At 45.8% G+C, this 25,579-nt stretch overlaps 1 protein-coding gene and 1 pseudogene across 2 annotated transcripts in view; both read right to left on the bottom strand.

Annotated features, from left to right (window-relative positions):
- Window positions 1-25,579, bottom strand: part of RUFY1 (RUN and FYVE domain containing 1) — a 59,987-nt gene that overhangs the window by 25,761 nt on the left and 8,647 nt on the right. The window contains exons 1-8 of one of the 2 annotated variants that reach the window (XM_032158854.2): window positions 25,003-25,024; window positions 24,640-24,813; window positions 23,861-23,978; window positions 18,694-18,795; window positions 16,212-16,335; window positions 8,633-8,694; window positions 5,768-5,833; window positions 739-808 (exon numbers count right to left, since the gene is read on the bottom strand). In XM_032158854.2, coding sequence (XP_032014745.1) covers window positions 739-808; window positions 5,768-5,833; window positions 8,633-8,694; window positions 16,212-16,335; window positions 18,694-18,795; window positions 23,861-23,978; window positions 24,640-24,799 — 702 coding nt within the window. In that variant the 5' untranslated portion in view covers window positions 24,800-24,813; window positions 25,003-25,024. Of the gene's footprint in view, window positions 1-738; window positions 809-5,767; window positions 5,834-8,632; window positions 8,695-16,211; window positions 16,336-18,693; window positions 18,796-23,860; window positions 23,979-24,639; window positions 24,814-25,002; window positions 25,025-25,579 lie in introns of those variants that run through there. The other variant, XM_032158853.2, reaches the window with a different exon arrangement.
- On the bottom strand, window positions 12,893-14,075 carry LOC116471939 (peroxiredoxin-2-like; annotated as a pseudogene).

Genomic DNA, 25,579 nt, shown 5'->3' with positions numbered 1-25,579 from the left:
CAGAGATGGGCTCAGGCTCTCCTCTCTGCTGTAACCCACCTCCATGCCGTGGAGGTGTTCCTTCTCAAGCCCCTCTCAGAGCCCTTGTCCTTCTAGGTGGGAGGCCTGGGCAGCCGGGGACTGCTACCTGTGGAAAGCCTCAGAAGGGCTGAGCACCCCCCTCCTGCTAACAGGAGACAAGATGTGTCCACCAAGGAGACTGCCGGGCAGCTGGCAGCAAGCTCTCTTCCTCGGCTCAGCCCTCCTTTGTCCTGTCCTTTCATTCTCTCTTCCTAGTGAGAAAGCAGAGAAAGACCGCACTGTGGGGAGGCTGGTTGCATGCTCCTGAGGCCAAAGCAGAAGGGCTGGGCTAGGATACTTATTCCTTATGACAGAGTCTGTGCTTTCTGGGGCAGCAGGGAGGCACAAGGCATCATGGGAAGGGCAGAAAAAGAGGAAGACATGGCACTTCCACAACACAAGCTGGGCTTTTCCAAAGAACAATTTCCTTCTATGGGATGACTCTGAGGTGATAAAATCTAAGTCACTTAGAACTAGCTCGTGATCAGCTGCAGTGTCTCATTGGGAGCCTGGGACAGGGCAGAACACAGACATTCTCCTGTCCCACGTGGGGCAGCTGGAGGCTAGCAAGTCCCCTTCCTACCAGCAGGAAGCTCTGCTATCACAGACCGACTACACCATTTCTTTTAACCTTGGGTCATTCTGTTTTGTCTAAAAATTTCAATAAAACTTACAAACCTCTTCTTGAAGCTTTGAATTAGTCTTTTCCAAGCCATCTATCTTGGTTTGAAGATCCCCAACTGTGCAGCTGTAGAAAATAAGAATATTAGGTAAACATAAACTTATAAAAGCTGACTGTTTTCTCAATCTGTAAATAGTAAGAGAGATTCCTAGATTTCCTGTATGAAATGGAAAGGCAGAGGGTCTCCAATTAACTCAGAGAAGATGAGAATTCTAAATATACATTTGTGACATACTTTTCAGTAAGTTTTATCCCTAAAATTTAATCTTTCTTATTTTGAGGCGAAGTCTTGTTCTGTCACTCAGACTAGAGTGCAGTGGAGTGATCTTGGCTCACTGCAACCTCTGCCTCCCAGGTTCAAGCGATTCTCCAGCCTCAGCCTCCCGAATAGCCTAGACTACAGGTGCGTGCCACTGCACCCGGCTAATTTTTTTGTATTTTTAGTAGAGACGGGGTTTCACCACGTTGGCCAGGCTGGTCTCGAACTCCTGACCTCAGGTGAGGCTGCCCACCTTGGCTTCCCAAAGTGCTGGGATTACAGGCATGAGCCACTGTGCCCGGCCTATTTCTTTTTTAGTCATCTGGAAAGAGAATTTTTTTCTCCCAACACAAATGGTGATAGAAACCAAAATGTGTTGGCAGTCATATACCTAAAGTAAAATTCATTAACAAGGTATTAGTATTTTTGGGTAGAAGGATTCAAGGTGTTTTTTTTGTTTGTTTTGAGACACAGTCTTGTTCTGTTGCCTGGTCTGGAGTGCAGTGGCGCGAGCTCAACTCACTGGAACCTCCACCTCCTGGATTCAAGTGATTCTCCTGCCTCAGCCTCCCAAATAGCTGGGACCACAGGCGCCCGTCCACACGCCCGGCTAATTTTTTGTATTTTTAGTAGAGACGGGGTTTCACTGTGTTAGCCGGGATGGTCTCGATCTCTTGACCTCGTGATCCGCCCGCCTCGGCCTCCCAAAGTGCTGGGATCACAGGCGTGAGCCACTGCGCCCGGCCCCAAGGTGTTTTTAAATCCCTTTTACACCTTCCCCATTTAAAAAATATTCTTTAACAATATATACTACTTTTTGTTTGTTTGTTTTTGAAACAGGGTCTTGCTCTGTCACCCAGGCTGGAGTGCAGCGGTGTGATCATGGCTCACTGCAGCCTCAACCTCCAAGGCTCATGATCCTCCCACCTTGGCCTCCCACCTTGCCACCAGGCCCAGCTAATTTTTGTATTGTTTGTGGAGGTGGGGTTTCACTATGTTGCCCAGGCTGATCTTGAACTCCTGGGCTCAGGTGAACCTCCGCCTGCCCCAGCCTCCCAAACTGCTGAGATTACAAGCATGAGCTTCCACACCTGGCCTCTAAGCACTTTAAATACATCAACTCATTTAATCTTCCCCACAATTCAATGAGGTATATCCTATTGTTAGCCTATTTTACAGACAAGGCAGCCATAATTTTATATAAAAGAATTCACTCAAGTTCACGTGTCTACAAAGGGGTGCTGGCATCTGAACCCAGGGAATCTGGATCTAGAGTCTGTACTTCTGGGCAACAGGCCATGCTGCCAAAGACCAGTCCCTGTTGCCAGTGAGTGGGGGACAAAGAAATAAACTTAGCAAGGCTAATGAACCAAGGCTTAGGAACCGGGAGACAAATATAAAAATACAAAGACACAAAATGAAAAAGGGAAAAAAACCAAAAGATACAGAGGGAATGGAAAGTTTTTTTTTTTGTTTTTGTTTTTTTTTTTTTTGAGACGGAGTCTTTCTCTGTCCCCCAGGCTGGAGTACAGTGGCGCGATCTCGGCTCACCGCAACCTCCACCTCCTGGGTTCACGCCATTCTCCTGCCTCAGCCTCCCGAGTAGCTGGGAATACAGGCGCCCACCAACACGCCCGGCTAATTTTTTGTGTTTTTAGTAGAGACGGGGTTTCACCGTGTTAGCCAGGATGGTCTCGATCTCCTGACCTCGTGATCCGCCCGCCTCAGCCTCCCAAAGTGCTGGGATTACAGGCTTGAGCCACCGCGCCCGGCTTGGGAATGGAAAGTTTTAAGAGTATACAATTGTCAATTCTGTGCCAACTTGATAATTTAGAAAGTATCCCAAATTTTATATTTTTCTTAAAAATATAGGCCTCACGCGGTGGCTTGCGCCTGTAATCCCAGCACTTTGGGAGGCTGAGGCAGGCGGATCACAAGGGCATGGGAGGCGAAGCTTGCAGTTAGTGGAGATCATGCCACTGCACTCCAGCCTGGGCAACAGAACAGGACTCCGTCTCAAAAAATAAATAAATAAATAAAATAAAATATAAAAATAAAAATAAATAAAAATGTAAATGACTGGCCAGGCGCGGTGGTTCACACCTGCAATCCCAGCACTTTGGGAGGCCGAGGTGGGTGGATCACAAGGTCAGGAGATCGAGACCATCCTGGCTAACACAGTGAAACCCAGTTTCTACTAAAAATACAAAAAATTAGCCAAGTGTGGTGGCGGGTGCCTGTAGTTCCAGCTACTCGAGAGGCTGAGGCAGGAGAATGGCGTGAACCTGGGAGGCAGAGCTTGCAGTGAGCCGAGATTGTGCTGCTGCACTCCAGCCTGGGCGACAGAGCAAAACTCCGTCTAAAAAAAAATATATGACGAAAGATATATCCTCAAAAGAAAACCTAGATGAACTAACAACTAAGTAAAAACTGAAAAGCTAGCAACGTATTGCCTCATAAATGCTTTGAGCTTCATAAATTTTTTTTTGAGACAGAGTCTCACTCTGTCACCCAGGCTGGAGTGCAGTGGTGCAATCTTGGCTCACTACAACCTCTGCCTCCCAGGTTCAAGTGATTCTCTTGCCTCAGCCTCGGGTAGCTAGGACTACAGATGCCTGCCACCATGCCGGTTAATTTTTGTATTTTTAGTAGAGATGGGGTTTCACCATGTTAGCCAGGTTGATCTTGAACTCCTGATCTCAGGTAATCCATCTGCCTCGGCCTCCCAAAGTGCTGGGATTACAATCGTGAGTCACCACGCCTGGCTGCTTCATATTCGCAAGGGGCAAATAATGCCCATGATCTAGAAGCTAGCTGTTCCCAGGCATAAGGAAAAGCTTACTAATTCATTTTGCAATGCTACATAACCCTGACATGATGGCGGAGAAAGATAACTATAAAATTTCAGCAAGTCAGGTTACTTTTTTTTTTTTTTTTTTTTGAGATGGAGTTTCGCTCTTGTTGCCCAGGCTGGAGTGCAATGGTTCAGTCTCAGCTCACTGCAACCTCCGTCTCCCAGGTTCAAGTGATTCTCCTGCCTCAGCCTCTCGAGTAACTGGGATTACAGGCATGTGCCACCATACCTGCCTAATTTTGTATTTTTAGTAGAGATGGGGTTTCTCCATGTTGGTCTTGAACTCCCAACCTCAGGTGATCCACCCACGTCGGCCTCCCAAAGTGTTGGGATTACAGGTGTGAGCCACCACACCCAGCCAGGTTACATGTTAAAAGGATAATTGAATTATTAAAACTATGATCCTGGCTGGGCGAGGTGGCTCATGCCTATAACCCAGCAGTTGGGAGGCTAACCAGGGAGGATTGCTTGAGGCCAAGAGTTTGAGACCACCTTGGGCAACAAAGTGAGACCCTGTCTCTACAAAAAATACAAAAAATTAGCCAGCTGTAGTGATGCATGCCTGTAGTTCCTGCTACTTGGGAGGCTGAGGTGGGCAAATCACCTGAGCCCAGGGAGGTGGAGGCTGCAGTGAGCCACGATTGTACCACTGCACTCCAGCCTGGGTGACAGAGTAAGACCTTGTCTCAAAAAATCATAATAAAAAATATTATGATCAATTGGAGTTTATTCCTGTGATACAGGAATGGTCCAGTATGAAGAAGTCTATTAATAAAATACACCACATCAGTAGATTAAGGGATGAAAACCATGATTACTTTAATGGACACTAAAAGGTATTTGATAAAATTCAATATCTATTTCTTATAAATACTCTCAATAAACTAGGAATCAACCAAAAAACTTTCAAAAAATAGCCAACATCACAGTTAAGAAGAGCCCCAGGCTGGGTGTGGTGGCTCACGCCTGTAATTCTAGCACTTTGGGCGGCTAAGGTGGGAGGATTGCTTGAGCCCAGGAGTTTGAGACCAGTCTGGGCAACATGGCGGAGCGCTGTCTCTACAAAAAATACAAAAATTAGCCAGGAGGGGTGACGTGTGCTTGTAGTCCCAGCTACTTAGGAGGCTGAGGTGGGAGAATCAATTGCTTGAGCCTGGGAATTCAAGGCTACAGTGAGCCAAGATCACGCCACTACACTTCAGCCTGGGCAACAGAGTGAGACCCTGTCAAAAAAAAAAAAAAAGAAAAGTAAAAACAGCCCCAGAGCGATGTGTCCCTAACTACACTGGGAGGAACATGCCAGCTTCTTCACCTGGCTTTTGGGGCCAGAGAGGCGGCCCCTACAGAGAACTGTAATGTGCAATGTACTCTCTAGAGGGGACTCAAAGGGAATAACATGTCTCTCCACATTCCCCACGAATACCTCCAAGGATTAGTGTTTCATGAAACACATCCACAGATTTCCAGCAAAAAAAAAAAAAAATCAAGATAAAGATGCCTGTGATCACTAGTACATTGCTCTGGAGGGCCTAGCCCAGTGCTTTTCAACTCTTTGTTCCTGGCCTAAGGCACTGGGTGCTGTGTGCTGATTCCCAGCAGCAACAGTGCTTGCCAGGAAGGGATTTCCAGCCACGTGGCTGTGGGGCGAGGAATGGAGAGTCCAGGTTTAATGTAGTTACCTCTCTGTATTATGTAACTGCAAAAAGCACAGAATAAAGATTTCCCAAGAGTTTATCAAGAAGAAATCATACTTCTTCAGTTTGTACAAATAAATGTTGCCTGAATGATGACCCTTTTGTCTTGGTTCGGAAACAAGTTATTTATAAATACGTGGCAACTCAAAGAAGTTCCATGAAACAATGACAGGATACCGAGTATGTAACTGTCATATTGGGAAAAAAAGGAGTCTTACCTCAAGTGCCGGTTAAGTTCTTCCACGTAATTTTTTTGATCAAGGACATCAGTAATTCTTTCATGCCTTTTAAAAGGAGCATAAGAAGGGAGAACTTTTTTTATTAATGGTTAATACTTTGTAACTGTTCCCCAATCTTCCAATCACCTTGTAGAAGTACCAATGCCTTCAAGAAACCAAGAGACAGAAGAGCTCAGTAACACCCACACCCCAGAGTACAGACAGAAAGCCAGCCTGGGGCACAGTAGCCAGCGTCTCCAGGACCAGGCTGCCAGGAGAGTGGGCTCCCTGCAGACCAAGGTTTCAGGATGAGCAAGCAAGGTGAAGATACCAACGTGCCACCTGCAAATGGCTCGACATAACCCTTATGATACGGAAGGAAAGGCGCGCACGGGACTTTTCAAAACACAAAGCTGATCAGTCTAAAGTCTAGGCCAGTTTGGATTAAAAACAAAAAACAAAACTGGTCGGGCGCGGTGGCTCACGCCTGTAATCCCAGCACTTTGGGAGGCCAAGGTGGGCAGATCATGAGATCAGGAGATCGAGACCATCCTGGCTAACACGGTGAAACCCCGTCTCTACTAAAAATACAAAAAATTAGCCAGGCGTGGTGGCAGGTGCCTCTAGTCCCAGCTACTCGGGAGGCCGAGGCAGGAGAATGGCGTGAACCCGGGAGGCAGAGCTTGCAGTGAGCCGAGATCGCGCCACTGCACTCCAGCCTGGGCGACAGAGTGAGACTCCGTCTCAAAACAAAAAACAAACAACAAAAAAACCCACAACTATTTATGCTCATCATTTCTACAGAAAAAGGAAAAAGAAAAATAAAAAGTGCTGTAATCCCAGCATTTTGGAAGGCCAAGGCAGGTAGATCACGTGAGCCCAGGAGTTTAAGACCAGCCTGGGCAACATAGCGAAACCCTGTCTCTACAAAAAAAATACAAAAATTAGCTGGGGATGGTGGTGTGCGTCTGTGTTCCCTCCACCTCCTAAGGAGGATTGCTTGGGCCCGGGAGGTTGAGCTACACTGAGCCGTGATCATGCCACTGCACTCTAGCCCTGGTGACAGAGTGAGACCCTGTCGCAAAAAAAAAAAAAAAAAAAAGATCTTTAACATTTTAAAGTTAGGTTCTCCTAATTTGTTTTTTATTCTTTTCTATGGAGCATTAGGCAAGTAAGGCTCTCTTAATTTCTTTACATACATATGTACATATGTAATCCACATAAAAGGGGATTATCCTACACACGTTCATGCTATAGGTACTGGATTTGTTTTCTGGTATTGTCATTTTTTTCCTTTACTTGTTCTGCTCTCCCAGGTTGCCCATACTGACAGCCTGTGGAGTATCTTTTTTTTTTTTTTTTTTTGAGACAGGGTCTTGCTCTGTCACCAGGCTGGAGTACAGTGGTGCGATCTCAGCTCACTGCAACCTCCACCTCCTAGATTCAAGTGATTCTCCTGCTTAAGCCTCCTGAGTAGCTGGGACTATAAGGTGTGCGCCACCATGCCCAGCTAATTTTTTGTATTTTTAGTAGAGATGGGGTTTCACCATGTTGGTCAGGATGGTCTCGATCTCCTGACCTCGTGATCTGCCCGCCTTGGCCTCCCAAAGTGCTGGGATTACAGGCATAAGCCACTGCACCAGCCAGAGTACCCTGCTATGTGCATATAATCAGAATATTTAATATACATATAGTACATATAATTAAGATATAAAATAGGCCGGGCATAGTGGCTCACGCCTGTAATCTCAGTACTTTGGGAGGCCGAGGTGGGCGGATCACGAAGTCAGGAGATCAAGACCATCCTGGCTAACACGGTAAAACCCCGTCTCCACTAAAAAATACAAAAATTAGCCGGGCGTGGTGGCGGGCGCCTGTAGTCCCAGCTACTCGGGAGGCTGAGGCAGGAGAATGGCGTGAACTGGGGAGGCGGAACTTGCAGTGAGCCAAGACAGCGCCACTGCACTCCAGCCTGGGTGACAGAGTGAGACACTGCCTCAAAAAATATATATATATACACAAAAACACTAGGAATTTTTTTATTTGTTTACAAAAACGGGATATACGTACTCCTCAGCACCATACTTTCCTCATTCAATATAGTACAGTCTCATTCAATATGCCAGTAGATCTACTTTATTCTTTCTTATGTTTGCAAAATATACCATAGTGTGGAATATTACAGATGTTCCATAATTAGTTCAATTTTTTCCTTACTGGTAGAAACTCAGTTTATTTCCAGCTTTTTTTTTTGACATTAAAAGTATATTTTGTGGCTGGGTGCGGTAGCACACACCTGTAATCCCAGCACTTTGGGAGGCCGAGGTGGGCAGATCACCTGCCCTGCCCACCCCTACCGGGCCCAATCGCGCAGTCCAACCCGGATTTGCTCTTTTGGCCGAAATTCCCCACCCCTGCCCTCCCCTCCAGCCCCACCACACCCGGGTTTGGGGCCTCCGCTAGTCTTTGGCAATTTCCGTCGGCAGACCCGGTGCTTGGCTAGGCCCAAAGACCCGCCTTTGCCAGAATTTTATTAAAAATGTGACGTGCTGGGCGCGGTGGCTCACGCCTGTAATCCCAGCACTTTGGGAGGCCGAGACGGGCGGATCACGGTCAGGAGTTTGAGACCAGCCTGGCCAATATGGTGAAACCCTGTCTCTAAAAACACAAAAATTAGCTGGGCTTGGTGGCGCGCACCTGTAGTCCCAGCTACTCAGGAGGCCGAGGCAGAAGAATCGCTCGAAGCCGGGAGGCGGAGGTTGCGGTGAGCCAAGATTGTGTCATTGGACTCCGGCCTGGGCAACAAAGCCAGGCTCTGTCTCAGAAAAAAAAAAAAAAAAAAGTGACGTACAACGCAATACTTACTCCTTGCCACCATCAAGATCCTGCACATCCTTAAGGTAGAGGGAAAAATCTATTACTCCAACCTAAACAAAATAAAATACACAAGTTTAAATAAAATGTCCTATTTTTCATAAACCTTACAACCTTTGAAATTCAGGGTATTTACTTTCTTATCTCTTTCCTATGAACATTTAGTTAGGTCAACCAGCTCTGTGAAGTGGAAATCAATTGAACAAACCAAAAAAACCTAACCCTATCACCTTCTAGAAGAAAAACTTACCAGATGTCGGATTTCAGAGACTATTCTGAAATTTCATGACCTAGTTTAGTTTTCTCTGTTTATTCAATAACCACATTGTTTACAAAGATCAACAAAATTATTTGTTTACAAAGTAGTAATAATAATAATAATAATAATAATAAAAAGTTCTGGATCTCTAAAGTGGTGACCCTGGCTAGGCATGGTGGCTCACGCCTGTAATCCCAGCACTTTGGGAGGCCGAGGCGGGTGGATTGCCTGAGGTCAGGAGTTCGAAACCAGCCTGGCCAGCATGGTGAAACCCTGTCTCTACTAAAAATACAAAAATTAGCCAGGCATGGTGGCAGATGCCTGTAATCCCAGCTAATCGGGAAGCTGAGGCAGGAGAATCGCTTGAACCTGGGAGGCGGAAGTTGCAGTGAGCTGAGATCGTGCCATTGCACTCCAGCCTGGGCAACAGAGCGAGACTTCATCTCAAAAAAATAAAAATAAAAAAAAATAAAGTGGTGACCTTAACTGACATTTCTGTCCTTCTTCCCCCAAATCTTGGTAAAATGGCCTAATCAGTATTTCAGGAAAATTCTCCATCCCTTAGGTACAAGGGAGAACCAAGACCCCTTACACATCTAAACAACAACGGCTTTGCCAAGAAATAAAGCACTTGAGAATGAATAAGTGAAGTCATTCTTATCTGAAATACAGGAAAACTGGGTGTACCCTAAATGTTCATCAATAGAGAAAAGTTGAAATCAATCATGTTACAGCCATATCACAGAACCTATGCAACTATAACAAAGAATGCAGTAGATACATTTGCAGAAATATAGAAAAGCTGGGCACGGTGGCTCATGCCTGTAATCCCAGCACTTTGGGAGTCTGAGGCGGGTGGATGGCTTGGTCTCAGGAGTTCAAGACCAGCCTGGGCAACACAGTGAGACCCTGTGTCCACAAAAATACAAAAATCAGCTGGGTGCCGTGGTACATGCCTGTAGTCCCAGCTACTTGGGAGGCCGAGGTGAGAGGATTGCTTGAGCCCAGGAGGTTAAGGCTACAGTGAGCTGAGATCATGCCACTGCACTCCAGCCTGGGTGACAGAGTGAGACACTGCCAAAACAAAAGACAAAACAAAAAAACAACAAAACTCCAGGATACAATTTCAAGTCAAAGAATCATATGTACAATCTCATTATAGTAATCCTACTTATGTTGCAACCAAGCCTATGTATAATGGTTCCAACACATGTCTGCAACCTCTCTGACATACCTAACCAAAAGGAATCTATATTTCCAACCTTCAACTCTGGGAGGTCTTAGTGCCTGTCTTGATAAGTAAAATGCAGCCAGAAATGATGCCGTGTGGCTTCTGCAGCTAGGTTAAAAGGGCAACACAGCTTCCACCACGTAAACATAGAGATGTCCAAGAAACCCCTGCCATTCCAGCCCCCAGCTCCTTGGTCTTCTCAGCACAGCAGACAGACGTGGGAGAGAGCAAGCCTTCAGGTGATTCCAGCTCCAGCCATCACCTGACTGTAATCACATGAGCTCTTGAACAAGAACCGACTAGCTGAACCCAGTTAGCCCCCAGCTGTGAAAGATACAGTGATTGTTACTGTTTAAGTGCTGTTGCTGACTTGTTACACAGTAATAGAAGACCAGAAAATATTTAATTTAAAACAAAACCTACGTGAACATAAATGTATAGAAAAAGTAGAAAAGCTTCTAGAAAAATTTTCCCCAGAATCTTTACCATCACCTGTGGGAAAGGGAGGAGGACTGTGGCTGGGGCGGGGGTTGGGGTGAGAAGAGGAGGTTCAACTTCTCTTTTCACATTATATACTTTGGTATTGCCTAACTTTTTTCAATAAGGAAGCATTTCTTTTATAATAAAAAACCAAATCATAAAAAAATACAGCCGGAAAAAACCAACAGAAAGATGAGAAAGAATTAATGCCCAAAGCAAAAATTAATGGATTAGAAAGCAAATAAAGCCCTACTCCCAAAATAGAATTGATAAATAAGAGAGCTGGTTTGTCAAAGTTCAACCAAGCAGACAAATTTCTACTAAATGTGATCAATATTTAGCAAATACACATTATAAATGAGAACAGTGATTTTTCAAAAGCTGTAAGAGAATACTTTCATACAACTCTAGCTTAATAGATCTGAATGAAATGGTTTCTAAAAAAATTATAAATGACTTTAAAAATTGTCTTAAGACTTAGGAAATCAATAAATTGATCAAAACTATGCTAAAAGTTAAAGTGGTCAAAGAACAAAGATCAAAAAAGGCATAAGGGTGAAGTGGTCATACCAGTAAGTTCTAGCAAGCCTGCATAGAAAAAATAATTCCTGATCTAATAAACTGTGGTAGAAAACAAGAAAAGGAAGGCTATTTTCCAGTTTATTTTATTTTTATGTTTTTTTGTTTTTTGAGACGGGAGTTTCGCTCTGTTGCCCACAGTGGAGTGCAGTGGCGCGATCTGAGCTCACTGCAGCCTCTGCCTCCCAGGTTCCAGCGATTCTTCTGCCTCAGCCTCCTGGGTAACCGGGATTACAGGCACACACCACCACGCCCAGCTAATTGTTGTATTTTTGGTAGAGACGGGGTTTCACTATGTTGGTCAGGGCGGTCTCGACCTCCTGACCTCGTGATGATCTGCCCACTTTGGCCTGCCAAAGTGCTGGGATTATAGGTGTGAGCCACCACACCCGGCCTTCCAGTTTATGGGGCTAATATAATTCTGACACCGAAAGGTGGCAAAGGCAGTATAGAAAATTCAGAATAGTTTCACTTACAAGCAGAGACACAAAAATTCCAAACAGTAAACATATGAAATCCAGGGGTTTACAGTGATCAGGTAGGGATTATTTTAGAAATTCAGGGATAGTATTCAATAAGAAACCTATGAATTAGTTCAATTATATTTATGGGTTAAAAACAGGTTGATGTGTTGATAGATCCAAAAAAAGTATCTGACAACATTCAACGTTCATCTCTTAAAAAAACACAAAGTAGGCCGGGCACGGTGGCTCACGCCTGTAATCCCAGCACTTTGGGAGGCCAAAGTGGGCGGATCACGAGGTCAGGAGTTCAAGACCAGCCTGGCCAACATAGTGAAACCCCATCTCTACTAAAAATACAAAAAAATTAGCCCGGCATGGTGGCAGGCACCTGTAATCCCAACTACTCAGGAGGCTGAGGCAGGAGAATCACTTGAACCCAGGAGGCGGAGGTTGCAGTGAGTGGAGATTACGCCACTGCACTTCAACCTGGGCGACAGAGTAAGACTCCATCTCGAAAAAAAGAAAAAAACAAAACAACAACAACAACAACAACAAAACACAGAGTAAACTGGAGTGGAATAGCACTCTCTAAACGTGAGAAACAGCATCCCTCAGACATCAGCAGAAAACATGTATACTTTATGACAACACACTATAGGCACTGCCATTCAAGATAGCACTAGACCAGAATGCTCACTCATGTCTATTAATTAATTAAAATCTCAATGGAGTTTTTATTCTGGAATTTGACGAAATGATGTTCAAGTTCATCTGGCAGAATGGATGGCCCACAAATATTTGAAACAGAAGGACAGCAGAGTAGGCAGGCACTTAACTACCAGAGTCTAGAATATACCATGTGGCTCCAGTCGTTCAAAGAATGTGCCACTGGCATAGGAACACAGATTCAGATTTACAACAGAAGGGTCCAGAAATAAACCAATGCATATTATGGATATTTCACATATAAGTGGAATTTCAAATTAGTAGAAAAAATATATTGCATGATGATATGGCAAAAACTGGTTAACTATTTATAAAAGAAATTTAGATTCCTACTTCACACTATGCCAAAACAAATGGCAAAAATGTGTAAAATTTACCCAGGTAGAAGCAGAAGGCCTTGGCCTGGCCCTCCAGGGTCCCAGACTGTGAAGATTGGAGGGGCAGGTCTGGCCTTTCCTGGGTCAGCACAGGGTACCCAGGTAGGGGCACAAGCTCACTATCCATCGGCCAGCCTAGTTGTGTTTGAAGAAGTATTCCTTGTCATCCACATTGGGCTTCATCGTCACTACCAGGCTTCCAGCCAGTGGGACAAACTTCCCCGTGCTCGTCTGCGTACTGGAAGGCCTGGACCAGCTGCAGAGCCTCATCCATGGAGCACCCCACAGGCAAATCATTAACAGTGATCTGGCAAAAGTCACCCTTGCCATCGATGATAAAGAGGCAGGGCAGGCAATGCCCTCATTGGTTTTCAGCACGCGGTAATCCTTAGACAAGCTTCCCATCACATCAGCGGGTGGGGGATGCTCAGGGGCCCAAGCTTCCCTACTTCTGGGGGTTGTTGATCCAAGCCAGGTGGGTGAACTAAGTCTACCCAGACACCCAGCACTTTGCAGCCCAGCTTGTGGAAATCCTCGGCATGGCTGCTGAACACGATGTTCTCCGTGGGCCACAGAAAAATGAAGTCCAGAGGGTAGAAAAAGAGGACGACGTACTTCCCTTTGTAGCCCACAGCTTCACCTCCTGGAAGGCACCATCCACCAGGGCAGTGGCCTTGAAGTCAGGGGCTGGCTTTTTGAGCTGCGACTGACTGGAAGCCATGACTGAAAGCTGTGGGGGTAAAGGCTGGACAGACTGACAACCAGATGTATGGACCTGGGTTCCAGCGCCCCACATTTGATATTAAAAGTTAGGATAATTTTTAGATAGGGAAGGACCTTCAAAGCACAATACCTTAGAAGGTATAAAGGAAACATCTGCTAAATCTGGTTGCCAAAAATTAAAAATACAAAACTTACAGGGCAAACCACCCCTGAGAAACCAGAAAAAAAATTTATAACAAATAATTCTGAAAAAGGGTCAATGTGCTTAGTCTTTAATAAAGAAGTAGAGAAAGAAAACTCAAAAATGGACAAAGAATATGAAAAGATAAACACAAATGCTGAACCACCAATGGCAAGTAACAGGAAAATACTTGTAAATTTGAGATAATGAGTTGTTTTGTCCACGAGGCTGAAAAAGACTGAGAATGCTCATCACATCCAGTGTCAGGAGGAAATGTGTTCTCTCCCACACTGCTGGTGGGTGTATAGAATGAAGACCTTTCTGGAGGTCCGTTTTACATTATCTAGCAAAATGTAGCCTGTATACTTTGACACAACAACCCCAAATTTATCCTAAGGAAATACATGGACAAGAGTACAGAGAACTTCAAGGATGTCTATAATATTGGTGTTTTTTTTTCCAGACAGAGTCTGGCTCTGCTGCCCGGCTGGAGTGCAGCGCAGTGGCATGATTATAGCCCACGGCAGCCTTGATCTCCCAGGCTCAAGCAACCCTCCCGCCTCAGCCTCCAGAGTCGCTGGGATGACAGACAGCATGCCACCATGCCCAGCTAATTTTTTAAATTTTTGGTAGAGACAAGGTCTCACTATGTTGCCCGGCTGGTCTCCAATTCCTGGGCTCCAGTGATCCTCCTACCTTGGCCTCCCAAAGTGTTGGAATTACAGGCGTGAGCCATGTGCCCAGCAACAGTATTGTCACAATATGGAAACACTCTAAACTAATAAGGTACTGGTTACATAATGGTACGTTAAAAAATGAAATACTACATAGTCATTTTAAATGGTTTATGTCTCTCGTTATTGGGAACTGTGTGGAACACATTGTTAAATTTTTTAAAATTACAAAATGGTGTGCTTAAAATAATCATAGTTTGGTTTCATAAAAAAAGAAACCCTTCAAACATCTCACTCTAAAACACACAAACATATACACACACACATGCATGCACACACCTTTATTCATCTGCTGGAAGGGTGTATACCACAATGTAACACTGAATTATTGGTCTCAGAGTAATGAGAATATGTGTGATGTTTAGTGTCTTTTCAAAAATACTTCTCTGAATTCAAAAAAAGATATTTTTCAACATGCAAAGACAATCAAACTTTTTTTTTTTTTTTAAAAGGAGGAGAGGTTACAAATAAACACTGACCTGCACATGGAAGGATCAGGGAATCTTTAGATTCACCCAACACAATGCAGGAAAAAGGCTGGGAATTTTGCTAGATAGTGTAAAATAATCTCTTTTTTCCGGGCAGTGGCCCAGCCACAGCTGCAGGTGCCCCGAAGAGGGGGTCGAAGTGAGGAATGGGTTAGGGTGCCTATTCCCCCTCACACATTTACAGTCCCTGCCACCAGGAGTTTAGGCCTTGGCTCTGGTCACCAGCTCCCAGGCAGGAAGAAAGCCCATCCCAAGAGGGCTGTCCTTCCCACAGAGCACTCTACACCTTACTGGTTACTCTCCTTTGTGCCATTTTATCAACTGACTTCCCAAATCTCTCCTGACTCTATCTTCCTACTCCCCATCCAGCCTGGAGGGACTTCTAGACTAATCTCCTCAAGGCTTTTGCTGTATCTATTCTTGGCCACTTCCAACTCATAACCTGAATGGCCGCTAGATTGAGCTTTCTCAAACCCAAGTGTGATCATTTCAGTGTACTTTTTAAAAAACTCCAACAGCTCCCCAAAGCTCAGGATAAAAGGGGATAAAAGCTACACCCTTCAGGCAGGGCACAGTGGCTCACACCTGTAATCCCAGCACTTTTGGAGGCCGAGGCGGGTGGATCACGAGGTCAGGAGATCGAGACCATCCTAACACGGTGAAACACCATCTCTACTAAAAAAAAAAATACAGGCCGGGCGCGGTGGCTCATGCCTGTAATCCCAGCACTTTGGGAGGCCGAGGTGGGCAGATCACGAGGTCAGGAGATCGAGACCATCCTGGCTAACATGGTGAAACCCCGTCTCTATTAAAAATACAAAAAATTAGTTGGGTGTGGTGGCGGGTGCCTGTGGTCCCAGCTACTCAGGAGGCTGAGGCAGGAGAATGGCGTGAACCCGGGAGGCGGAGGTTGCAGGGAGCCGAGATTGCGCCACTGCACTCCAGCCTGGGAGACAGAGCGAGACTCCGTCTCAAAAACAAAACAAAACAAAACAAAAAAGCTACACCCTTCAGCATAGCACCAATGGCCTAACAATCAGGCCCAGCCTCCACTTTCATCTCGCCCACAGAGCATCCTCTGCTCCAGCCATGGAGAGCTGTCTGCCCGTTCCCAAACCTGCCAGGCTTTCCGTGTGTACCTCTGGCTATGCAACTTCTTCACCCTTCCGAGACCTTCCCCAGCTGCTTCCCCACCTGCCCCTGGCCGGTCCTCTACCAGTGGGCTCTTTGCCATTTGCCCTTCTTTGGGTTCAGTACCTGTTTGCAGATCCTATGTAAAGTCCCTGGACTAATGAAAGTGTTCATCTAGAGCCAAAATTCCATTTTACCTGAGAATCCAAGTCTTCTCCTTTCAAGCAGAGATTGGCATCGAGAACATTGAGTCCCACCAGCAGACCAACAATCACCATCCCTTCTTCCTCCATCATTAAAGCCTCAGGCTCATAGAATTCGCTAAAAGAGATGGACAGGACAGGGCGATGCACAGAAACAGCTTCACCATCCCCACTCCTTCCCCACCCTGAACTGCCTTTTCAACTGTGCCCTGGAGCCAGAAGATACTGCTGTGGATTTCCTCCCTCCCTTTCATTTCTCTTCACTGCTTCAACGGCTGCTTTTTCTCCCCTGTCCTCTCTTCTCTTCCTGTGGCTTAGGATGGGCTCACCTCTCCCCCTGTCTAAAGTTAACTCTTCCGTGCAGACCCTGGACCCCAGTTCTCTTCATTTCCTCTTGACTCCTGTCACTCTCCCCTCCTGTGTCTCCACTGGCTCCTCTTCTGTGTTGATATGAACTACTTCTCCACTTACGCTCATATAAACAGGAAATGGGATCCCACATCCAAGAATAACGCTCCCCCTTCCTGCATCCCACGGAGCAACATCTGTTGCTTTACTTCCTTATTGCCCAGTTATCGCGGCCATTTGCAGGGGTGGTCCATCCCCTGCCTGATACTGCTCTGGTCAGCAATGACTTGCTAATGTACCAAATCCAGTGGCATCCAGGCCACTGTGCGTGTGTGCAGAAGACTTTTCTCTTAAGAATTAGTTCATTAGTAAAGTGAGGGATATGGTAATTACCCTGATTTCATCATTACATAGTGTATACATGCACACAGTATCCCATAAATATGTATAATTTTGTATCGATTATAAATAAAAAGTTAATTGAAAAAGAATTAGTTCATTAGAACAAAATCTGTAACTCAGTTACTCAGTGTAACTGTACTCAGAGTATGTGAAATATTGTAAATCAGTATTTGTCCTGTAAAGATACGTTCGATAATGAGCCATGACTTGAAAACACTGAAAAGCTTGGGTTTTAGGCTATGCTGTAAAATATATCTATTTCTCAATTACAAGAGAGCTTTAACTCTGGAAAGAGTCCTCCCTCGTAAATCATCATAGTCTAGAGAACATTCCTTTTATAATGATTATTGCTTAGTTATAAATATCAAAAATGAACCAGTCATAAATTTCTGTAAATATTATATACTCATTTTATTTATTTATTTATTTTTTATTTTTATTTTTATTTTTATTTTTTTTGAGGCGGAGTCTCGCTCTGTCACCCAGGCTGGAGTGCAGTGGCGCAATCTCGGCTCCCTGCAAGCTCCGCCTCTCGGGTTCACGCCATTCTCCTGCCTCAGCCTCTCTGAGTAGCTGGGACTACAGGCGCCCGCCACCACGCCCGGCTAATTTTTTTTTTTTTTTTTTGTATTTTTAGTAGAGACGGGGTTTCACTGTGGTCTCAATCTCCTGATCTCGTGATCCGCCCGCCTCGGCCTCCCAAAGTGCTGGGATTACAAGCGTGAGCCACCGCGCCCGGCCTTATTTTTTTATTTTTTATTTTGAGACAGAGTCTCGCTCTGTTGCCCAGGCTGGAGGTACAGTGGTATCAAGTGATCTTGGCTCACTGCAACCTCTGCTTCCTGGGTTCAAGCAATCTTCCTGCCTCAGCCTCCTGAGTAGCTGGGATTATAGGCATATGCCACCATGCCCAGCTAATTTAGTATTTTTAGCAGAGATGGGGTTTTACCATGTTGTCCAGGTTGTTTTTGAACTTCTGACCTCAAGTGATCAGCCTGCCTTGGCCTCCCAAAGTGCTGGGATTACAGGCATGAGCCACCACACCTGGCTGAAACACTTATTTTAATTCAAAATCATCTACAGAACTGTGTTCTAATTATTATTTTTCTGAGAAGGAGTCTCACTCTGTCGCCCAGGCTGGAGTGTAATGGCGCGATCTCGGCTCATTGCAACCTCCACTTTCCAGGTTCACGTGATTCTCCTGCCTCAGCCTCCTGAGTAGCTGGGATGCCCAGCTAATTTTTGTATTTTTAGTAGAGATGGGGTTTCACCACATTGGCCAGGCTGGTCTCGAACTCCTGACCTCGTGATCTGCCCACCTTGGCCTCCCAAAGTGCTGGGTTTACAGGAGTGATCCACCACGCTCAGACTATTATTATTTATTTTTAGATGGAGTCTCCCTCTGTCGTCCAGGCTGGAGTGCAGTGGCATGATCTCGGCTCACTGCAACCTCCGCCTCCCGGGTTCGAGCGATTCTCCTGCCTCAGCCGTCCGAGTAGCTGGGACTACAGGCACCCGCCACCACACCTGGCTAATTGTCGTATTTTTAGTAGAGATAAAAATACGACACCATGTTGGCCACGCTGGTCTTGAACTCCGGACCTCAAGCAATCCACCTGATCTTGGCCTTCCAAAGTGCTGGGATTACAGGTGTGAGCCACTGCACCCAGCCTATGTTCTAATTATTTACCAAGCGAAAGGTAAGCAAACATGGTTGATGAAATACCTTAAGAGATGTTTATTGTCTATAAGCACTTTCAGATAATCTGCCAGTTTCTTTTGCATGAGTGCAAGATACAGCCACGCTCGGCCTCTTCCCACAGCTGTCCTAGAATTCAAACACAGAATCAACTATTGTGGCATAACAACAACAAACACAGAAAAGACACCTGATTTAGGCAGGGAGACACATAGGAAACACAGCCTTGTAAATGCAGACGATACTCTAAGAATGGCTGTTTGGGGTTGGAGGGGATGCACACGGTCTGGGCAGGCAGAGAGAATGGCTCACCACACACCTTTGAGTACTATTACAAATACAATTAGATAATGCTTTGCTTATAGTCATAAAATCACAGGAAAATATCAGGTTAGATTTGTGTAATGGATAAACATTCTTTCAAAAGACGAGTAGAGAACTCAGTGCTTGTTGAAGTGCTGGAGCTTATAAAATCTCTAAGGGGTTAGCTCAAAGGTACTTTTTTTTTTTTTTTTTTTGAGATAGAGTCTTGCCTGTTGCCCAGGCTGGAGTGCAGTGGCACAATCGCAGCTCACTGCAACCTCCACCTCCTGGGTTCAAGCGATTCTCGTGGCTCAGCCTCTTGAGTAGCTGGGATTACAGGCATGCGTCAACACGCCTGGCTAATTTTCGTGTTTTTAGTAGAGACAGGGTTTTGCCATGTTAGCCAAGCTGGTCTCAAATTCCTGGCCTCAAGTGATCAGGCTGCCTTGGCCTCGCAAAGTGCTGAGATTACAGGCACGAGCCACTGCAACTGGCCTTAAAGGTACAATTTTATGTTTTATTATTAATTGTGGTAAAATACACAGAACATAAAATTTACCATGTTAACCATTTTTAATCTTACAGTTAAGTAGTGTTAAGTACATTCACAATGTTGTGGAACCAATCTTTTTTTTTTTTTCCGAGATGGAGTCTCGCTCTGTCACCCAGGTTAGAGTGCAGTGGCACAATCTTGGCTCACCACTGTGATCTTGGCTCACTGCATCCTCCACCTCCCAGGTTCAAGTGATTCTCCTGCCTCAGCCTCCCAAGTAGCTGGGATTACAGGCACCTGCCACCACGCCCAGCTAATTTTTGTATTTTTAGTAGAGATGGGGTTTCTACCATGTTGGCCAGGCTAGCCTGGAACTCTTGACCTCAAGTAATCCGCCCACCTTGGCCTCCTAAAGTGCTGGGATTACAGGACTGGCCCCAATCTTGAAGGTGTAATTTTTCTGTATTCTAGCATTATCTCCAGAGAAGCAGAAAAGAAAGAAAAGAAGAGAAAAGAAAAAAGGAAAAGAAAAGAAAGAACAGGCCTGCATTAAACATTAAAAGAAAAAAGGCCCCTCAAGTGCTGCTTGGTGAGACTGTAAACTTTACAACTTTCTTTTTTTTTTTTTTTTTGGAGACAGGGTCTTGCTCAGTTGCCCATGCTGTTGTGCAATGGCATGACCATGGCTCCCTGCAGCCTGGAACTCCCAGGCTCAAGTGATAATCCTGCGTTAAGCCTCCAGAGTAGCTGGGACAGCAGGCACGTGCTACCACACCCAACTAATATTTTTTTTTTTTGTAGAGATGGGGTTTTTCCACATTGTCCAGGCTGGTTTCAAACTCCTGGGCTCAAGCATTCTTCCCGCCTCAACCTCTCAAAGTGTTGGGATTATAGGCGTGAGCCGCTGTGCCTGGCCAACTGTGCAACTTTCTAGCGGCAATTTGATGACAACAGGTTACCAAAATTCTACATTTAGTAATATATCCTAGGGAAATAACTGAAGACGGACACGAAGAAGTGTGTTTCGGGATGGTCACCACATCATTATCACGGTTTGTGGTAACAAGAATTTGAAGACAGCCACAAGGGGGGTTAAACAAAATTAGATATACAACAGAATACGATTTGGCCATTCAAAAAATGATATTGTGGATGAATATTTGATATGCAAAGAGATTTAAAATCTAATATTAAGTGGAATAAATGGAAAAAAGGCTACAAAACAGTATATGCACTTTAATGCTGCATTTTTTTTGAATGGGCAGTATCTTCACTTGGTTTCAAACCTAGAAAGTAGGCCAGGCTTGGTGGCTCACACCTGTAGCCCCAGCACTTTGGGAGGCCGAGCGGGGTGGATCACCTGAGGTCACGAGTTTGAGACTAGCCTGGCCAACATGGTAAAATCCCATCTCAACTAAAAATGCAAAAAATAGCTGGGTGTGGTGGCTCATGCCTATAATCCCAGCTACTCAGGAAGCTGAGGCATGAGAATCGCTTGAACCCGGGAGGCAGAGGCTGCACTGAGTCGAGATTGCGCCACTGCACTCCAGCCTGGGCGATAGAGTAAAAAAAAAAAAAAAAAAAAAAAAAAAAAAAACTAGAAATATTATTGTCCTCCACCTTCCCATCCCCCCCATACACTAATATAGTGTCCTTTGTTTAAGTTCATTTCCAAAACACGTTTCTACACATGAAAGCAAGCACCAAATATAAATTATTTTTCTCCCTTTTTACAAAATATTTAACGTATTTTACATGCCGTTCTCAACCTGCTTATTTCTCTGAACATCTGTCATCTTTTTTTTTTTTTTTTTTTTGAGACGGAGTCTCGCTCTGTCGCCCAGGCTGGAGTGCAGTGGCGCAATCTCGGCTCACTGCAAGCTCTGCCTCCTGGGTTCACGCCATTCTCCTGCCTCAGCCTCCCCAGCAGCTGGGACTACAGGCGCCCGCCACCACGCCCGGCTAATTTTTTGTATTTTTAGGACTGACGAGGTTTCACCATGTTAGTCAGGATGGTCTCGATCTCCTGACCTCATGATCTGCCCGCCTCGGCCTCCCAAAGTGCTGGGATTACAGGCGTGAGCCACCGCGCCCGGCCGAGTATCTGTCATCTTGAAAATCTTTCCATATCAGTACACAGAGGACTTTACTTTTTTTTATAGCTTTAGTGTTATTATTGGACAGCACCATAATTTATTTAGCTGGGTTAAAAAAAAACTAGGGTGGTTCTAATCTCCTGTTACCAATAACGACTGCAATAGATCATTCTGTACATGTGTCATTTTCCTGTATTACATGTGTAAGATAAAATGCATGTAAGTGGAATTGCTGGGTCAAAGTGCAGATGATTTTTTTTTTTTTTTTTTTTTGAGATGGAGTCTCACTTCACTCTGTCATCCAGGCAGGAGTGCAGTGGCATTATCTCTGCTCACTGCAACCTCCGCCTCCTGGGTTCAGGCAATTCTCCTGCCTCAGCCTGTAGTCCCAGCTATTTGGGAGGCTGAGGTGGGAGAGATCACTTGAGCCTGGGAGGTGGAGCTTGCAGCGAGCTGAGAGACTGCACCACCACTGCACTCCAGCCTAGGCGAGAGAGAGAGAGAGACTCTGTCTCAAAAAAAAAAAAAAAAAAAAAACAGCCAGGCACAGTGGTTCAGGGCTATAATCCCAGCACTTTGGGAGGCTGAGGCAGATGGATCACCTGCGGTCAGGAGTTGGAGACCAGCCTGGCCAACATAGTGAAACCCTGTCTCTACTAAAGATACAAAAATTACCTGGGCCCGGTGGCAGGCACCTGTAATCCCAGCTACTTGGGAGGCAGAGGCAGGAGAATCGCTAGAACCCAGGGGGTGGAGGTAGCAGTGGGCCGAGATCACGCCACTGCACTGCAGCCTGGGCAACAAGAGTGAAACCTTATCTCAAAAAAAAAAAAAAAAAAAAAAAAAAGAAAACATCAGGACACTGTCTGTGTAGGTGCTTTACTCTTGAGGGAGTGAGTGAGCTGGAAAGGAAGGGTATGAGAAATTGTACCATATAAAGAACAACTGAAGAAGCAGGGCAGTAGACTTGAGAGGCTCATGAAAAACGTCATTTAGTCCGGGCGCCGTGGCTCACACCTGTAATCCCAGCACTTTGGGAGACGGAAGCAGGTGGATTACCTGTGGTCAGGAGTTTGAGACTAGCCTGGCCAACATGGCGAAACCCCGTCTCTACTAAAAATACAAAAATTAGCCGGGCTTGGTGGCACATGCCTGTAATCCCAGCTACTCAGGAGGCTGAGGCATGAGAATCGCTTGAATCTAGGAAGTGGAGGTTGCAGTGAGCTGACATTGCGCCACTGCACTCCAGCCTGGGCGAGAGTGAGACTCCTTCTCAAAAAAAAAAAAAAGGTCATGAAATAAACATTTGAAAGGTTGGCAGGTGCAAAAGGCTTTAAATATATGCGATGTAGGTCGGGCAGACAGAATTTGCATAGAGGGCCTAAATCCAATCTTGAGAAGAATGCACAGGGCTTGGCAGCAATGGAGTTTCATGGGATTTAGAGGGCTTCAGGGCATAACAGACCTTCGTCCTCTTCCTGATTCATCACTCACCTGCCAAGGCACCTTGGGCAAGTTACTTAACCACTCTAAGTCTCAGTTCCCACGCTTGTAGATGAGGACACTAACAGCTATCCTAGAGGATAGTTGTGGAGGATTAAATGAGATAAATGAGAAGGAATGTTCTCAGCACAATGCCTGTCATAGAGCAGGCCCTGAGGGCAGTGGCTGTTATTATTATCTGAAAATGGAATAGGCAAGCTCCCTAGGAGAAGGGTCAAATAAACGCTGAACAGTCCAGTCCCATCTGGGAAACTCTGCAGAGGGTTCTTTTGCACTGGCTCAAAGATCCCTAAGATCCTTTCTAGATGCCAAATTCCATGAAGATGACTTATTTGTATTCTGGCCTGTTTTTGATTTTGAGCCTAAGCATAGCGATCCCAAGGACAAATCCAGACATGGCACATAATTCGTTAGTCCCACCCTAACAAATTACAAATGTCCTTTGGCCTGGAATCTACAATCTGGCCCAAAATGTATTATTCAGAAAACTGCCCACCTGTGTCTGAAGCAGTGATTTCAGGAATGTACCAGTAGTTCTTTTTCCTCCTGTGAGTGCCCTTTGGTTGACAACACCTTATCAACCTATTTGGCCTGTGTGGCAAGCAGGAATCACTGTCCCCATTTTAAAGAAAAGGAAACTGAGGCTCAGAGAGAGTCAAATCTTGCTAGAGATCATGTGGATAATGAGCAGCAGAGCTCTTTCCAATTAGAAAGGGCTTCATCAGCAAGGAACTGAGAAATGAGTAAATATGACAGAGTTTTTAAAATCATCAAATTGGCATAACCACTTCTCACTCACTTTAATTCTGGAAGATTTCTGACACTAGTCGCTATATCTGATGCTTCTGGACAAAGTTTCTCCACCAGCTCCAAAGGACCAAAGAATGATTTATTTTGGCCAATAAAACTCTTCTTAACTAAAATGAAAAACAAAAGTGTTATTCATAAGAACAGGTTGCAACATTTCTTCAGGGACCCACAGCCTCTCCCCCAAAAGCCAAGTGGAAGTGAAGGCTGCTAAACGTCACTGCTTAATCCTTTAAAATCTTTTTTGAGATGGAGTCTCACTCTATCGCCCAGGCTAGAGTGCAGAGGGCAATCTCAGCTCACTACAACCTCTGCCTCTCGGGTTCAAGCAATTCTCTGCCTCAGCCTCCTGAGTAGCTGGGGTTACAGGTGCCCACAACGCCAGGCTAATTTTGTATTTTTAGTAGAGACGGGCTTTCACCATTTGGCCAGGCTGGTCTTGAACTCCTGACCTCATGATCTGCCCGCCTTGGCCTCCCAAAGTGCTGGGATTACAGGCGTGAGCCACAGCGCCCGGCCTGCTTAACCCTTCTTGCTTTACTCTTGGGGACTGGGAGAGGCCATGTAATAAATTAGTCTCCCTTTCTCTGGCAACAGAGTTTCTCTGATATGCTTACTGTGCTCCTTCTGGAAGTATGTGTTGCCCATGGAATAAAACAGGCGCCTCGGCTGGCATTTCAGCACCTAGAAGGATGTCTGGCACTGATGAAAAAATGCTAAGCAAACACCCAGCCCGAAATTCCACGCTCCCAAACGCCCCCTCAGGCTCACCTTTCAGCCCATGTTTGAGGCAGTGCTCCATCACCACAAAGAACTGCTGCAAGGGGGCATGGTCCGCATCCAGGCTGCGGCCCAGGCTCAGAGCCGACTGGAGCAACACCTTGATGCTGAGTTTCATCATGTGCATCAGGTTGGCACGCTCCTCCATCATCTGGCACTTAGGAGCTGTGGGGCAGGAGCAGGGATAGCTTCGTCAGTGGACTGAGCGTGGGGAGGTCAGACTCCGGGCAACGGTGAGAAGATGGATCAGGCAGGAGGCCAGGCGGTCTGCTTAGGGAACGGACGTGCTGGCGGGCGGACAACCGGGATTCGCAGGTAAGTAGTCCCTGATCCCTAGAGGCCACAGACCCCTACCTGGACGGCGGGGCCTTGGGTCAGAAGAGCCACTGGGCCTCCTGCTCCAGAGGCCTCTCCCAGACGGCTCCGCGCGTTGCTACGGCGACGGCTTTAGCAAGACTCGCCGCGTTTGGCTTCTCCCGCAACCCCGGTTCCATTTTTGACCAATGGAAGGGCGCTACCTACAGGAAGCCCCGCCCCAAGCTCTTGGAGGGCGTGCTGGGAAAGCGTCCCGCCCCCAAACATTCCTATTGGGCGAGTCCAGCTCAAGGCCACTCCTACGGAGCTAGTGGGCGCCATTTTGCATCCTCTGTCCCGGACCGGGGAGGATGCACACCCCGCCCAGGCTTTTCCAGCCTTCTCCCTTGCCGGATAGTGCCAGCCGGCTGCCTGCAGGGAAGCATCTTCCCCTCAGTTCCAGGCTCAAATTCTTGTTGCCGACCTTTCGTCCGCTACTAGTGGACAATTTTAGGTTTTACGCACTTTGTTTTTTGGTAAGGAAAATCGTTGGAGTCAAATGAATTCAGAGAGTTCCATTTCAACTCCCATTATCTTGTCGCATCGCTTTGAGGGTGTAATAGACTGTCTGCAGTTA

This window comes from Hylobates moloch, unplaced genomic scaffold, assembly GCF_009828535.3.
Source record: "Hylobates moloch isolate HMO894 unplaced genomic scaffold, HMol_V3 SCAFFOLD_6, whole genome shotgun sequence".
NCBI classification, from domain to species: domain Eukaryota; kingdom Metazoa; phylum Chordata; class Mammalia; order Primates; family Hylobatidae; genus Hylobates; species Hylobates moloch.
This window is presented reverse-complemented; position numbering and strand designations above follow the sequence as displayed.